We start from the raw sequence: 17,041 nt of genomic DNA on the forward strand, positions 1-17,041 counted from the left end.
TCACGTGGTCATTTCTGCCGCTCGCCGTAAACGTAATTCTTAATCTTTCTAATAACTCGTCGTTTTCTTCACCTGGTGTTTTCTTTCCAGATCTTCAATGACTTTGTGATGAGATGTTTGCATTTCAAGAATGGACTTCTTGTGAGATTCCTGCAACGAAACAAACGATTGTAGAACAATTAATAACACCGGACCTTAAGGCAGAAAGACGGTCTAAAAACAACGATTAAAAATAGGCCCGCAATGCGTGCGTGTAGCTACTGCGTTCTTGTTTCCATCGGTATGTGAATGCGGTGCTGTTTAGTATGTACAGCTATTTTAGAAAAGGCTGTCGTAAGGCAAACGCGCCCATACCACTAGGTATTTTGGGTAATAGCATAGGCAGTCAACGACTGCATGGGCTATTGCTCTTATTATTTAGACTTTTGCAGTAAAACAAATAATAATCAAATGCAAGCGACTAAATAAACAGCCACAGATGGCTTACAATGGATTTCAGCACAAATGCTAAATAAAAAGCTACAGTTCTCAGTCTCGGCATCTCAGAGAAACTTTCGTTTTATCTTAAATGTTATGAGAAAAAAAGCATGCCGTGGACCAAAAATAGATTTTTATTGACATTTAACAATTTTACAATATAGGGTTAACATGCAGTACATGTCAAGTATAATAATGTTGACAGTATTGTTTACTTTAATTGTCAACTATGTTTGAATGACGCAACGAAAAGTACCAAAATGTTTGAAAATGTTCTAAAAAAGAATGCATTCAGGACCCGGCACAGCTATCATAAATGCATTCATTCAGGTAAATAATTTAACATGGTCAGTTAAATCCTTATTCTGGGTTTTTATACCCAGTCCATGGTCCGTAGTCCAGTTTTCGTACCTCGGTCCATATTTTATACACAGTCCGTAGTCCGCAGTCCGTAGTCCGCGATCCATATTTCATACTAACCAGTCAGTTTATTATTCGCTCCCCGACGGCCTGTTGGCCTCTCTCGAAAGAGATTTTTCGCTCCCCGAAGGGAATTTTGGCTCTCTTGAACGAGATTGTTCGCTCCCCAAAGGAGTTAGGGCTCTTGAAAAGGGTTTCAGATCGTGACACGGCAAAGATGTTCAGCTCCACAAAGCTCGATCGGCGTGACCAACACTCGCTTCGGTCGATGACCATCGATGGAGTCGTACAATTTCTGTTCACTTAATGCTTATATTAAAGCTTACATGTAAAGGTGAGCCTATACTCATTGCACCTTTAGCATAATTTGCTTAGTCCCAAACTACCGGCATTATCGTGCGCCAAGAAAATCAATCGTGACCCCAAGGTCTCCGAAAGCCGCTTCGGAATGCAAGGGCATTAGCCCTTGTAAGTATTGTAAAATCGACTCTATCCATCAAAACGATAGCATTGTAGCTACTCGCGCATGCGCAGTAGCTACAAAACTTGATTACTGTATAATGCAATTCCAGGGATTTGATTGGCTAAGCAGCCATGATATATGATGCCATTATACCATGCCCGAGGAATAGCGACCATTAACTTGACTCCTGTATGTTCTTGAAAAGGGAAATCAGCAAAATCTAGCGATCTTTCTTGATTGTTTTTAACAAAACAATTATTCAACAACAACAGTCACACTTTGATTTGCCACAAATATAAAGTACATGAAAACAGCATAAAAATTTAACTTAATTAGGCAAAAAATACTCAGAATAGTAAGAACTAAACGAGCTGAGCAGCTACAAAAATTAGCATGCTTTATCTGTCCACTTGCACTTGTTCGATGAGATGATTATAACCAACTCTGCGCCACGCATATCGTTGGCTATTTATCATGACATATCCAACCCGCGCTCGTGGAATAATTGTCAAATAGCTGGCAAGAAAAGTCAAGATTAGATAACGCTTCTGAACTTTAGGAAAAGTAAAAAGGTGAGTTGAATCGAATCGTGACACAGAGATAATAGGAACTTTAACCCTTTAACATTTTCTATTCGATTTATCGTTCGCCGGCGAACGATAATTTTACTCGCTCGGTACAAGAGGAGAATAGCCTATGTTGGAAAACAAACAACGCCAGATACAACGTTTGATTGAAGAGGTTTCTGGCATTGGCAGGTCTAAAGGAGTACCTTTAACGTTCTCTGGCAATTTCTAGTAAACTTTGTACTCTCAAGGTACTTAAATGCAAGAAAAAATAGGTTAAAAATGCGACATGTTCATATCTGCCTGTAAAACAAATCATTCATTGCATGCAACCCACATTCTGCCAATTGTAGTGAAATATCGTGCCATAGATGTGGAGGGCAATAAAAGGTTCCCAGCTTAAATTCTCAAGCTACATCCTGGCAACATAATGCATTTTTCCTAGTTTAAGTACCAAAAAATGTGGAATATTTGACCTTGTAACCCCACGGGGGGCCAAACACAGAAAGAAATGCAAAGGTCTCTCGCTGTTCTTAAAAACGATGTGTTGTTGTTGACAGTTCCTGTCAATATAATGCTACAAAAACAACCCAGAACAAGGCGAACTCAAAAACATGAAAATAAAAAGAAAGTTTAAAGGGTTAAGATAACAATAGGACATTTTCGGGGACTAATCTTAGGATAGCTCTTTTGATGACCTTACAAAATTCGTACTTTCTTCTGTCTTATGAAACTGCAAAAGATCCGATTTAAAATATTATTAGCCAGAGTTTGGTTTGGTTAATCAGAGACGATTAACCTATTAAATCTAGGACTAACGTCAACGATGACATGTTTCCGAAACTCTTTTTGCCCTCCAACAAGGGGCGAAAGTGAAGCTCCGCATTCGCCTCGTCCTACGTGTTCACCTGCCAAACGCTTGAAAAACTAAGCCTTGTTCCTCAGGTTTAAGAGCTTCAGGTAAAGTAATGCAGGAATACATTTAAAAGAAGAGAGTACTGAGCAGCAAGGTTCCAGAGAAAAGCTGAGGACTTTGGTCTCCACAACCGAAAATGTCCGGGTTCCAAAGACTTCAGCTCCTCCACCTTCCTGTTTGAAACCAGAATCCCTAGACTGGGGCGTTCGATGGGTACGATCTCGGAGAGGTTTCATGGCAGGCTTTCCACCTAACTGACGATAACCCATTCAGTTTGATTGGCTATTTTAAATTCGAAAATTTATACTACAAGACATAGCTTGAACTCAGTGTGTCAGATACGCCAGTACTGTTGCGTGGAACAGCATGTCTGACACACCGCGGTCATTAATGACATTACCGGCCTTTTGGACGGCAGTCTGCAAACTACGATCTTTCTTGCCGTAAAACGAAACGATAAACGGCGAATGGAAACGGTTTAAGACGCTGTTACACTGGGCAATTTTTCTTGCAACTTGAACCGACTTCTACTTCGTGCAACAGCGACTGCAACAAAAACGTTGTGAGGCATGTTCATTTCAGGGCATGTTACACTAGGCAACGATCTGTGAAACTTGCGTCGCAACGGCGCAACGAAATTGCGACACAAGTTGCAAGAAAAATTGCCTATTCACCTATTCAATATGCTTTTTTTTCCCTTAGCATGCGTCTCTCTTGTTGCTAGATGCCTAACCAGCCTCACGAGCCCGAGGGTAAATAAAGTGAATATTATTAACGCCTAGAGTCATTCACTTTGGTGTTAATTAATAATTTATTGTTTTAAGCGTATTAATCACGATTTGCATGATATTCAGACAGTCTACTTTCACTATCGGTTTTGAGAACACTCTTCTGCCAAATTCATCCAAAGTTCTTTATTGCGATTCAATGAAGGATTTTTGTCAATTTTCGTTATTTAAACCGAGACTAGGAAATATGCCGGATTCACGACCAAAGCATCCACGAATACCGTGATGAAATTCATATAGTTTAGTCTGTATGCTCCACGTGTCACCAGTGTATCAGATCGATTAGGGTTTTGGGAATTGAGAATTGAGGCGTGTAAATTTTCGGTTTTGATGGTTTTGTATTCGTTTTTCAGTTGATGGAAATTTATTTCGGATTTTTCGGTTTTGGGTGACTTTTTGTGTGCGGTTTTTCTGTTGCTAATAGACCCTAATGCCCGCCTCCTCCTTCTTCTTCAAACAAGGGATACCTCCCCACACCCTAATTGCCGATTGTGCGCCAAGTGAGAAACAAGGATGTGAACGGTGAAATAACAAATAAGGCAAACCATGCCTTTTAACTTCAAGAGAATTTTTGACGAACCATATTGCAATTCGGCTCAGCGACTCCTGGCTTTTGGACCAAATTCTACCTTTATTCTGCTTTATTTGACGATGCGAAGTTTAGGCAAGTCAACTAATATTTTTCGTCGTTACAACCTATAAAACTAGACAGGGAAACGAGATACAAACAGCCAAATACACACAGACATTTTATGTAATTACTTCAAACGTGTAAGTTACTTGCAATCGTACATCTTGCAAACTAAACCAACAACAGGCCCGTATGCTCGTTTAAAGGTTCATTTCCTCTTGAAACGGATTATTCAGGTACAGTTCGTACAAGTACACAAATCAGTTTTACATTTGAAAAAAACGAAACACCAAAACATTATTTTCGAGGGGATACACATCATAATTAAAGCCTGGAAAAAGGAAACATATCCCGCACCAGCAGCCACAAACTGGGTTACTACAGAGGGGCATGAACAAGGGATTTTCTTAGGTGAAGTCTTGAAATTTGCCAAACTTAAAGTTTAAAATTGAAGCAGGAGGCGAGGTGCGCCCCTTTGTTTCTGTTACTTTAAAGAACATTATCCTAATTTTTAAGCGAAATTCGTCAGGTGATTGAGGAGCAAAAATTTGGTCTTTGTGGACTACTTTCACACGTGAAATTCTAAGCTGTATAGCGATCATTTTCAAAGCAGATTTACAACAGAAAAAATAAGTCAATGTTTGGCTTCAAAAGATATTGACATTAATTACAGAAAAAATCGAAACTTTTCATAATTTAAAAACTCAGTAAAGGACAAGAGTTTAACAACAAGCCAGAAAAAAATCGTCTCTGCCGAATGATGCGCCGACATTTTGTGTACCTCGCAAAATAATGCTTAGCTCAGCGATCATAGCCACCATGCTACTGTAGCACAAAAGTAGCTGGGTCTTTAGTCTTTAGTCGTAAATTCAAAAAGGAAAAACATATTTTCCAAAACTAAATGACTTAATGCCACTTTCAACCTTAAATAAATTCTGGATACGTGATCTACTAACTGAATCAGGGTCAGTCTACAATTTCTCATGGTTCTGTACACAGTTGCTTTCACATCCTCCATGGCTACCAAGAGGAATATTAATTAATTTAGTCTAAACTGCGAACCAAACTTTGCTTGACGTAACTCTTCAGTTGCTTCGTCCTTGAAAACCTTGGTGAGAACCTTTCCACCTTACATAAGTTTCATAAGTTTTGCGACTTCTCCTACGAAACCAACGGCAGACTTTAAAGTAAGTCCCAAGTTAATTAGTAGCGCGCATCCTTCAGACGTAAAATTTGCAAACAACGAGACGGAAAGAGTAGCACCAGTGGTTAGCCAGTCGCTCGTGGACATACCTTGTATGTACCCCTTAACTATGGCCCAAACGATGTCCCTTTTCATGCCATACAAGAGTTGGAGGACGACCCAAGCTTGCGTAAAAACATCGCCCTTAGCTAATCTCCAAGCTGAACCAAAAGACAAGATGGCCGACAGCGTCTGTTTACAAGACTTGATGCTGACCACGATGGTCGTGATTAAACCTTTTTTAGCTGCGTTACTGAGGGATACTTTGATCCCTATTGCATCCATTACAAGGATCACAGCGTCTACTGCAACCACGGTTGCTTGAGCCACGATTTCGTCAGTCAGAGTTTCTTGAAATTTGGACTCCGGCATGGTTTAACGCGAACTTCAAACGAAAGTGTGGGCAAGAACACAAACCAAGTAAATAATATCAACGCGGAAAAAAGGGCTGAATATCAATGCGCATGTCCATGCATGACGTCAACGTTTGCTGAATTGCCCTGTCAAAGTGAAACGTGGCAGGTGCAAAGATGATTTTCAAATTTATTTGTCTCTGTTGATTTCTATTTATACGATTGAAGAGAGAAGACATCTACCATATTTCATGCAAGGTAAGATTCTGTTTTAGCTTAAAGTTAAAAGTGAACACTAAAAAGGTAGTGAGCAAAACCAGTGAGCTACAGATCGACACCCTGCAGTCCCAAAAGTGTATTGTTATGACGAGCTGTTTCTAGTCTTGCGTAAGACAGTTTTAGATGAGTACTGAGTGGAGATCTACCGACGGCTGACTGACTACGCAAGATACAGCCACTAAGTTGAGCAATAAACCGAAAATCTGTTCATACAAATCAATTTTTCCAGCCACTGACCCCCAACTACACAGCTTTAGTCGCACGATGGAATAATTGTATTCTTTGCCGCTTCTGGTCAACAGGACTGAAATGTCGGCAAGTGCTGGAAATACCGTGTAAAACATTCTCATTTTGGTTCGTCGTTACTCGATAGTAAAATCGATGTTGGTTCAGAGAAAAGGAAAGGGAGATCTCTAAAAGAACGCTCCCCCCCCCACGATTCCTGTTTGCAATTCACATTATAGACTTTCTCAAAGTTCGTTTTCGTGGGAGTACAGTCAGGCGGAAAATGGGTCTCCTCGTAAATTCGTCGCCCGTCGGTCACTCTTTCGGCGCATAACGCGACCACTTGAGACAAGTCTACTCAAATTATGATATCTTGACTACAGGCTCCAGGCACATGCTTCACACGAGCTTGCCATAGCGCCTGAAATCCAGAGTCTTAAAAAAGTGGTTTGCTCTAACTGTTTAGTTTGATCATAGTTAATTAAAGGCAGTGGTTATGAAACCTGATAAACGTCTTTGTTATATGTTTTTGTTTGCCTTTTTGGCCTTGACCCTGCACAAACAACAATAGAGTTTGGAATGTGTTGGAGCAACTGACCAATCGAAACGTTTTTGTTAAGATATTCAATTGTGGTGTGAACGTTAAAGCAAAGGATTGTGCAGGGTCGCGGCCCTTCCAACATAAATTGAAGCACCATTGTTTTCGTGGCAAAGTTTCCAAACCAGTCCCTCGATTAACTATGGACTGATGATGTAATACTACAGTGTTGACATCGATTTCAAGATAACAATGATAGATGCTATTTCCCTCTCAGTGTGTAAAGCAATATTCGCGTTTGCTTTGGTCATACTTCACTTTGCTCTGTGATTATTTAAGAAAACCCGCTTCACTTTCTCAACTAACGAGAAACAAAATCATTACCAATCGCGGGTTGCTCGCAGGTGTTTTTTCTCGCTTTACGGTAGTTGCATGTATTTGCCTAGAATTCTGATTGGTTAATTGCGTGACACAAAGTGAAATGTGAGGCCTGGTCTATTTGGATCCCCATGCTCACCTCCAAGGCTTCTCGTGCTTCGTCCAGCTCCTGTCGCTGTTTCTGAGCCTGCAATGCTACTCTCTCTTTTTCTTCCTGCACATCAGCGTACAGTCGTCTTCTCTGTTGTTGGTAGGCCTGTTCCTCTTGTTCCAACTGCTTCTCGTACCTGAGTAAACGAACCAACAGATTTGAATATCGGATTAAAGGAGCCGTATCATCTATTTTTAGCGTAACTTTGAATAGCGAAAAACACATTTTGTAGCGACAGAAACATTACAATAATGATTCAGTTTTGTTAACAATTGCCCTGCCAGTGCACAAAAACTAGTATTAATTATTTTTGGCTGCGGATGGCTAGGATGGAAGTGGATTGCAAGTTGAAAAAATTGGCCATTTTTCCTCTTCAATTTAGAGAAATCGCTCTAGTTTGTTCTTCTTTGCAGAAATCACTTACTTATTACTAATTTCCTTCCAGTGCCCTAACAGAAATTTTGTGTCAGAGAATAGGTACAGTACATTGTCAAATATTTGAGCAGTTTTGAGCACAATACAAGAAATAGACCCTTCTCCAAAATGGCGGCCGAAGTTAAAATTAAAAACGTATACCAGTACAAGAAAGAGCACTTTTACCTTAGTAACCCTGCAAAGGTTCAGCATATCAGGTGTAATATCAGCTGAGAAAATGTAAGTTGAAAAATGACAAATTTACAGACGTTTGTATGAATGGGGGTATGACGTATACCCCCAGTCATACAAACGAAAAATTTACAGACGTTTGTATGACTGGGGGTATGACGTATACCCCCAATCACACAAATGTCTGTAAATTTGTCAAATTTCATCTTACATTTCCTAAGCTAATATTACCTTATCGACTCTGTTGATAATCATCCTGCGAAATCGCGAGGAATATCACCTGGCCCCAGTTGTTCAAAGGCCGGACAACTTTATCCAGTGGATAAGTCACTATCCGACGGTTTCAATCTGTGCAAAGATTTCAGTATTTCCTCTTTTACAAGCGAATATGAAAACTCTAACCACAGCTTAGTTTGGGAGTGTACGAAAACCTTGGACAACATTTAACGTGAAGTATTTTTTAGACCCTGAAAAGCGCCTTATCCACCGGATAAAGTTATCCGGCCTTTGAACAACTGGGGCCAGATCTTTAGCTAAGGAGGTCGTGTTGAATGTGTTGAATAATAAAACCAAATATCCATTATGTCTCTTTACGGTTGCTGCTTGTTCTTTAGAATTACTGAAGGTATTTTGTTTACACACTTTTGTGTATGGTGAAGTGAAGACTAAAAGTGAACACCCTTGTGTACCTTTGTTGGGAAAGTTCTCTCTCCCGAGAGCACGCACTTTCCTTTTCTCTTTCCAGTTGATCTCTTAATTCCTCTATCTGTTGGATGTATCTTCTACCTGCACGCTCATCAGCTTCAAGTAACTCTGCCTAACAACAGATAAGAATTTGATAGTTAACCGTTTGTCTCACGATTGTGTAGCATAGGTGTTGATCGCGACGTTTGGACCGCTATACTGCTGGGCCCAGTTGTTCAAAGCCCGATTAAGCTAATGCTGGGTTAACGTGAACTTTGATTCAAGTTTAATTACTAATCAATAAAGATTCTTCCAAAAGATTTTTTGGCCCTCCGTTTTTACTTCGACTTTTCTTTACCTTTAGCTTGAAATTAACCTTTAAAACCATTTTTAACGAGCGAGATGAAAACCTCGATTAAATTCTAATCGTTGATTAGCGTTAATCGGCTTTCAAACAACCGAGCCATGGGCCCAAGTTGTTCAAAGCTCGATTAAACTAATCGTGGATTAACGTGAACTTTGATTCTAATTTTAATGACTAATCATTGAAGGTTCTGCCAAAGATTTTTGTACCTCAGTTTTGACTTAGACTTTTCTTTAGCATGAGCTTAAAATTAGCTTTTAAAAACCACCTTAAATGAGCGAGATGAAAACCTTGGTTAACTTTTAATCGTGGATTAGCGTTAACCGGCTTTCTAACAACCCGGCCCTGGTCTTCAGCTGGCGATGGTATCGTCTGGCCAGCCAAAGTGAGGATCGAAATGCACTGTTCAGTTTGCTACGCAATCGTGAGACAAACGATTAATTTGAGCTGTCATTTCAGACAACAATGACTAAGACGAAAGAAATGTGATGGTATATTTCCAGCCTGGTGAATAAATGAGAATGATGATTATTCTAGAAAGTGACGCAGGCATACTCGGAAAAAAGAAATCCGAGTGCTCCTATCAGGAGTCGAACCTAAGACCTTCCGGTTACTAGTTCGGATGCTCTACCACTGAGCTCTACAGGAGACTGTAGCTCAGTGGTAGAGCATCCGAACTAGTAACCGGAAGGTCTTAGGTTCGACTCCTGATAGGAGCACTCGGATTTCTTTTTTCCGAGTATGCCTGCGTCACTTTCTAGAATAATCATCATTCTCAATGACTAAGACCTTTCATGGCAAATAATAAGTTAATATAACGCTTAAAAAACAAACAACAAGATCAATACCAAAACCAAAGTTTCAATATCAGGCCTATCATAGTAGAAACACAAAGATTGCAATGCACCAATCAAACTTGGCATAGAAATTTGAATTCAGCACTGACGCTAAGCGAGGGAAACGTACGCTAAGCGTAAGAAACGTAGTAACTACTTTGGCTTTTTTGACCCGGTTGATTCAAAAAGGGCATTTTATTTTAAGTAACACGAGTTTTTGAACTAAGGAGTTCAACAAACACAGCACCGCTCACGTGTCAGATGATCCAAAATTGTTGTTACATGTGTAATGTAGAAATACAGTATTCCATGCATCACATGGCAATAACACGTGAGCATCACACGGTTAGACGCATCACGTGGAAACCTTACCGGAGCACGTGGTTCTATCACACAGGTAAGTCGCGTCAACTGGTGTCAAAAGTGACACAACATGTAAGGCAACACTCATCACGTGCTGATGACACACACATCACGTGCTTATGTAATAGTACCTGATGGCTGGACTTGAGTTTCTTTACTTCCGCTTTGTGTTTTGCGATGAGCTTCTGGATGTCAGGTTCCAGTCCTTTGACCGTGACTTCCTGTAAGTGACCGAAGCTTAAATCTACCCATCGTTCAAACAGCACATGGTCTGTGTAGGTTTCTGTGCGTTTTTCGCCTTTTGGCCGCTCTCGTCGCAATTTACGCGCGTTCAAACAGCGAAAAATGCACAAACCCTCACGGAAACGTTTCCTACGCAGGCTAAACAGCACAAGACAAAGTAGCCCAACAAACTCTGAAGACCTCTAACTTTCCCGACGATGAAAAAGACGTTTAAACACGGGGAGAGAAATTCCACACTGATGGTGTAAAACCAAACAACTCTAATTCGGACATTCTCTGTCTTTCTTCCTTCGATTGGTATCATACGAGACCATTTTTTTTTTCAAATTTCTTTTTTTATATCTCATCCTATTTCTATTTTTCTTTCAATTACCTGTGCTTGTATGCACGAAAATAGATGAAAGAAACAGTATTTCAAGGGATAGCAATGACTATGTACACTGTGAAAGTGCCTTACTAGAATTGCTGTTAGTCTATTACTTACTTATTTATTTGCTGTAAACACCCTTTTTTCCCTTACTGATGTATTTTCCTCTCCCAAGCCTAATTTAATTAGCAGAGCTCTACAATCTGTTTTATAAATTCTACTCCCCCCCCCCCCCACCCCATTTTTGTAACTGCACAGAGGTAGTGGCCAACACGAAAGCCTTGCTCCTTTGGCCAATACGCACTTCTTCCCTAGAAGGTAAAACCACTTAAATATAATGCTCCGCATGTTTATTTTCTTACCATAAAAAATATAGTGTATTTCGAATAAATGTGAATAAAAATTGAATTGAAAAAACGCCTCCTTCAGAACAAAATCTTTGCCAACAAGCATTTCATTTGATATATGGTTTTGCCACAGTATATTGCAAAAGACGTCCACTAGCAACGATAAAAGAGAGCGGTAAGCCTTTGTTCAGCCGCCTCAGTATTTCTACCTTAATTTGCTGAGTTTTCTCGTTAATCCATTTCTCCCGTCTCAACTTTTCTGCTGCCAATATAACCTCCTTTTGTTTCTTTACTTCCACTTGATGACTGCAAAAATAACAAAAATAAAAAGTTGAAAATCGTATAGTAAGAATCACCAGGAGTAACTATCCTCGGTAGTTTAGTCTTTTGAAAGTGAGTATATGAAAATACAGTCTTCCCCCTGGAGACTGTAGTTTCTAGGCCAACCGGCGTTAAGGCAGTTTTCCAGTTTTCAGTTCTGCTGAATATCAGCCATTTTCTACTCTGTTAGCGTTTACACAAGACACGGGAATGTCGCCCAAGCAACAGGGTTCATAGGCGTCTTGAAAACCCTTCAAAATGTTGACTGTCGACATTCAGCCTGTTTCAAGGCCTTTTAAAGACATTTGATGAAATAAATTTAATTTTTGTCATTTGAAAGTCCTTTTAAGGACTTTAAAAATTAAAAATTTAAAAATTTACGTTGTACAACAGTTTAATGTACCCTAGAACTGAGGACGGACGAGAAAACAAAACGAGTATCGTGCAAACGAACCTTGACAAGACTACACTAATAACGTACGAGTGCACAAGTCTGATGAGGCTAGTACCTTGTGAATTTAGTATAACGTACGAAGATTGTTGAGAAGACCAAACTAATACCCCACGAACGTATTGAGTAAAATGAAATAAGAGGAAACGTCGCACGACAAGACAGCTACCGTACCAATCTACGTACTGTAGACTTTAATCTTTGATCATAGTTTTGTTCTTCCTCCGGTAAGTATTTCCCCTTTCGTGCTCTCAGAACAATTCCACGTAGAGAAAATGTTCTTTGTTAAATATTTGAGCAGCTTGTACCAAAATACGGCAGACTCTCCGCGACAGTGCCCCTTTAAAATCTGCTCTAAGATTAAATTACGTAGCAAGCTTAAAGACTCACTTTTCTTCCATCTGTTTGATTTTGTCGCCGTACTTCTTATCTGTGCTTTTCAGTTTATTCACAACCTCTTCACATCTCTCAGACAGAACTTTTTTGTCATCGATGAGCTGATCAATGAAGGACAAGTGTCTCTGAATAGCTGCTTCATATTCCTGCCGCTGTATCGCCAGCCGCTGTTTGGCGTCTTTTTCCATCTCCTTCGCTTGTCGCAGAGTGAACTCGCGTTGCTGGTTCTAATGTAAAAAAAGTCATTAGAGAGATACGTGAAACGCGAACGGCAAAAATGACCACGTGACCACGATTTTCCCGCCATTTTTTGCGTTTGCCGGTTGCCGGTTGCTGTTTCTACGTGAAAACAGGCTATTTCGCGTTTGTCGTCTATGTAAGAACTACGTAAGTATTTCTTCCTTTTTTCTCACACAAATAGTCAAGTAGTTAATTGTTGAAAATAAGTACCCCGATAATTTTTCCAACAAGTCATACTAGGGCAAATTAAGTTTCGCGTTTTAAAAATCCTTCATTACTCACTCCTTACCTCACTTTTCGTCATGAATTCTCCACAGTGAATCACAAAACAGCTTCATCGAAACTCGCAAAAGCTAAACACATGCGAAGCTAAAGTCAAAAGGTTCCCGCTATTTTACGTGAAACGTGAAACGGCAAGGTGACGTTTGCCGTTTCACGTAAACACGATGCTAAATCTCTCTATTAACATGATTCCGGACAGTGGAGGACCTCAAAGTCTACCAATAGTGCCTTGTGTTTGAAGTATGTTAGTCTGTACAGTTAGAGCAGTTTTTTATTGAGTGTCGAAAGTAATAACGCGTTTGCTTTGGTTTTGCGTTACTAAGCTCTGTGATTGGTTGACAAAACTCGCGCCACTTTTTCAACCAATGAGAAGCAAAACTACAACCAATTATGACTTGGTCGTACGCGTATTCCCGCGCTTGGCGCCGGTTACATGTATTTGCTCTAAATTCTGATTGGGTCTTAGGTCTTTTTGCGTCTGTTGTGATTGGCCAGAGTAATTACTTTGGTTTTGGTTTTACGACACTCGATTGAAAACCGCTCTATTTCTTTGAACTAACCAAAGCTCTCTGAAGTAATTCATTTGTTCTTTTCTTCTCCTCCAGCTCTATCTTGACTGCCATCATGGCTGTTGTAACATCAGTTGCTGCAGCGGCAGCTGATTCCAGTGACGCTTCTTCCTTTCTGTAGCGAGAAAAAATGACGGGACATTTAACAACTATTCTGCGAAATCGCGCGGAATATCGCCGAATACTTAGCCAACGATACCGTAGGCCGAGTTGGCTAATATCAGTGGATATTCCGCAAGATTGAGCAAAATAATTATTTTATTATTCAACACATTAATGACAAAGCAGAGTTTTATTAAAGAAAAGCTGGAGACGATCTTTATTTTGCTATTTTTTACCCCGACATATAAAATTACGTATATCGCAGGACATCTGTTGACTACGGACGACGAATACTAAGTGCACCGCTGATGACCGTATGAGATAAGGGCAGTGTTACATTGCGTTGAATCATAAAAGCGGATATAAACAGCCACAGAACCACAGAAATGTCTTGCAATACAACTTTCAACGGAAACCTTTTAGCGGAGGGGAGGGGGGAGTGGGGGGGGAGAGGGACAAGATGGGGAAGTCACTCGACCGAAAAGTATGTACATGATTTTAATTGGTGCTTTCTGCTGATCAGTGTAAATATGGCAGTTTTCAGTTCAGCAAGTCAGCTTGGTTTAAATTTTTTTTTTCCACATTTGGCACAAGACAGTGGCTTAAAATTAAAGAGCCAGTTATTTAAACTGAGTCTAACTTAGGCCGCGGCTTAAGACAATCAGCGGGACTCGAAATCTGTTCATAAGTGGTTGATTTTAAGTAGATAAATAGTTTTTAAAGTCTGGGATGCAAGCCTTCTTGTTACCGTCAACAGTAGACAATGTTCAGATATGACTGTTGGCAAAATTGAAAATGGCTTAGAAAGTTGTTTTGTTAAACTCCGTCTAAACTGTCAGTTATAACAACCCAAAATTTTTTTCCATAGTTGGCACCGGTTGCACATTTCTTCTTCAAGATTTGATTGGTTTAACATCTTTTCTGCTATGCGTTAACAAGGTGTAAAGATTTTGGTGTTTATTTAACGACAGTCATTTAGAAGCCTGCTCCAGTTGATTACTTTTCTATATTTCTCAGTTTTATTTTCGTTAACGCGCAGATCAAAGATACATGCAGCAAAGGGGGAAAAAGAGAAAAAAAGATACAAGAAAGAGTGAAATAATGTTGATGAGTTAATCAACAGACCAGACACAAAGATTCAAATGATGGATCAAATCAACTTTGCCTAACATGGGTGACACTCAGGGCGGAAGTCTCCCTGGGTGACACTTAACAGTCTGACGACTGACAAACCTGTGGCCCTCGGATTCCAGATCGAATTGGAATTTGGAAATGTTGGTTTTTGTGGAGGGAGGAAAACCGGAGAACCCGGAGAAAAACCCTCGGAGCAAGGACGAGAACCAGCAACAAACTCAACCCACATATGACGTCGAGTCCGCGAATCGAACCCGGGCCACATTGGTGGGAGGCAAGCGCTCTCACCACTGTGCCATATCTGCTCCCCTCAGAGGATTAACTCTGCAGTGTATGCTAAAGAGTCTAAGTGAACCCATGAATTTCCCCCTGAGTGTTGGCCCTAGTAAGGAAATGGGAAATCGCACGAGGCAAAGAAAAAAATCTTTGACCTCGGCGGGAATCGAACCCACGACCTCCGGATTTGATCGTCCGTTACTCGCTCTACTGACTGAGCTACGAGGCCAGACGGGAGCAAGTCGTCGGTGATAATGGTGGTAACTGCGGCAAATGTCAATATGAAGGGTGCAACTGAGCGTTGTGGCGCTAGCACATTTGTGTCTTTATGCTAGCCAGGAGAAAAAGATTGTTCATTTGGTTTTGTACTCACTCCCTGTCAACTGCTACTGAAGCTGATGTACTTGATGATGGTAATCCACGAGAAATAGCACCATCACGAGCCTGGAAAATACATGCAAAGCAAAACAATTTACAAAAATACTGCCGATACAAAATAATTCTAACATGCCTAAATAAGGTCACCCTTATTTAATTGACACCAAAATTGAGGATTCCTGTGAATTAAATTACCACATTATTAAAAACTGGATCATTGTATAATGCAATTCGAGCGATTTGATTGGCTTAGCGGTCATAGTATATGAGCCATTATACCATGCCTTAGAAATAGAGACCATTAAATTGTCTTCTAATTGTTCTTGCAAAGCGAAATCAGCAAAATCTAGCAACGTTTCTTGATTGTTTTTAATTAAACAATCATTCCACTCACGCTTGTTGGATATAAGACGGTTATAGCCAACTCGGCGCTACGCGCCTCGTTGGCTATCTATCATCTCATAGCCAACGCGCGCTCGTGGAATAATTGTTAAGTATCATGTCATCTTATATCCAACAAGCGTGAGTGGAATTGTTAAACAACTTGGAACAGCATTTTACAGTTCACAGTAATCAAGACAAAAATCACACAAACCTGACTGATCTCACTGATGGCATCATCTTCAGCTTTTTCTACTTCATCCAAGAACGTCAAAATACTCCTGAAAAACGATGGTGTATCAGTCAGGATTGATTTACGCCTTGCAATCCCAAGCATGGCATATTTACTTTCCTTTATGATGGACAAATTTTTTATTTGCATTTACACATGGCAACAGTATAAACAAAAAGAAAAGTGATGCGATGTTTTAACGCGAATAAATGACAGTCTGACGTACTTTTTCAGTTCAGCAAACGTAACAGGCATACTTGCGATCTAACAATCAGAAGGTCACAGGTTTGAATCTTGTTAGGAGAACTTCCGAGTATGGCTGTGTCACTATTAGTATGATTATATGGAGTTGCCGCCTTTTACTGAGATGCAAGAGAGGCCAGTGCCAACCTACGCTGCTGTCGCTATAGGCGAATCTTTGCTGACGTCATTGTTTATATTTTTCGTCATTAGCATACGAACATATATGGCCGTATATATAAGCTAAATGCAAAAGTTGAAAGAGCTGATTAAGTTGAACAATTTGTGCAATTTTCAGCTCTTTGCAAGTAACATTGAAGGAAATATCAGCCATCAAAAACTGCGAAATTGCTAAGTGGCAAAAAAGTTAATGAGCCAATAATTCTTTGTAAAATGTCGAGTTTTTAGAAGAGAATTTCTCCGAAACCATTCGATGGCTCAAATTTTCAGAGAAAACTGAAACTTTTATGCCCTTTCAATATTCAGAGTTTTTATTTTATTAGCGTCATCAGATAGTGATAAGCATATGTTAATGAGGCAAAAAGTGTAAACAAAGATTCGCATATCGCCTATTAAGACCGTCAAAGCCCAATTCATTTCACCCGCAATGTTTCTTTAGGTAGGGACCTTCAGATTTGACTACAAGTACGAGATTGAGTACAAGTACAACTTTTCAAATCTAGTTTGCGCGGTTTAGATAACCGGTTGTCACAGCAATCTTGTTTCTAGGGTCTCCTTATCTCCTGGTAAACAACGGGAAGAAGCGACAGTTCTGGGGATGTGACTGATTTGAAATTTGAA

General features: G+C 40.0%; 1 protein-coding gene and 1 non-coding gene across 2 annotated transcripts in view; both read right to left on the minus strand.

The window, feature by feature from the left end:
- Positions 1-17,041, minus strand: part of LOC146462155 (centrosomal protein of 131 kDa-like) — a 38,679-nt gene that overhangs the window by 8,254 nt on the left and 13,384 nt on the right. The window contains exons 13-21 of the mRNA XM_085086032.1: positions 15,983-16,049; positions 15,383-15,453; positions 13,489-13,612; positions 12,401-12,633; positions 11,448-11,544; positions 10,413-10,502; positions 8,724-8,851; positions 7,417-7,564; positions 73-150 (exon numbers count right to left, since the gene is read on the minus strand). Of these exons, the coding sequence (XP_084942158.1) occupies positions 73-150; positions 7,417-7,564; positions 8,724-8,851; positions 10,413-10,502; positions 11,448-11,544; positions 12,401-12,633; positions 13,489-13,612; positions 15,383-15,453; positions 15,983-16,049 (1,036 nt within the window). The remainder of the gene's footprint in view (positions 1-72; positions 151-7,416; positions 7,565-8,723; positions 8,852-10,412; positions 10,503-11,447; positions 11,545-12,400; positions 12,634-13,488; positions 13,613-15,382; positions 15,454-15,982; positions 16,050-17,041) is intronic.
- Trnad-auc (transfer RNA aspartic acid (anticodon AUC)) lies at positions 15,161-15,238 on the minus strand. The gene has a single exon. It is a non-coding gene; the product is annotated as a tRNA-Asp (tRNA).

This window comes from Pavona decussata, unplaced genomic scaffold (assembly GCF_977016875.1).
Source record: "Pavona decussata unplaced genomic scaffold, jaPavDecu1.1 SCAFFOLD_191, whole genome shotgun sequence".
NCBI classification, from domain to species: domain Eukaryota; kingdom Metazoa; phylum Cnidaria; class Anthozoa; order Scleractinia; family Agariciidae; genus Pavona; species Pavona decussata.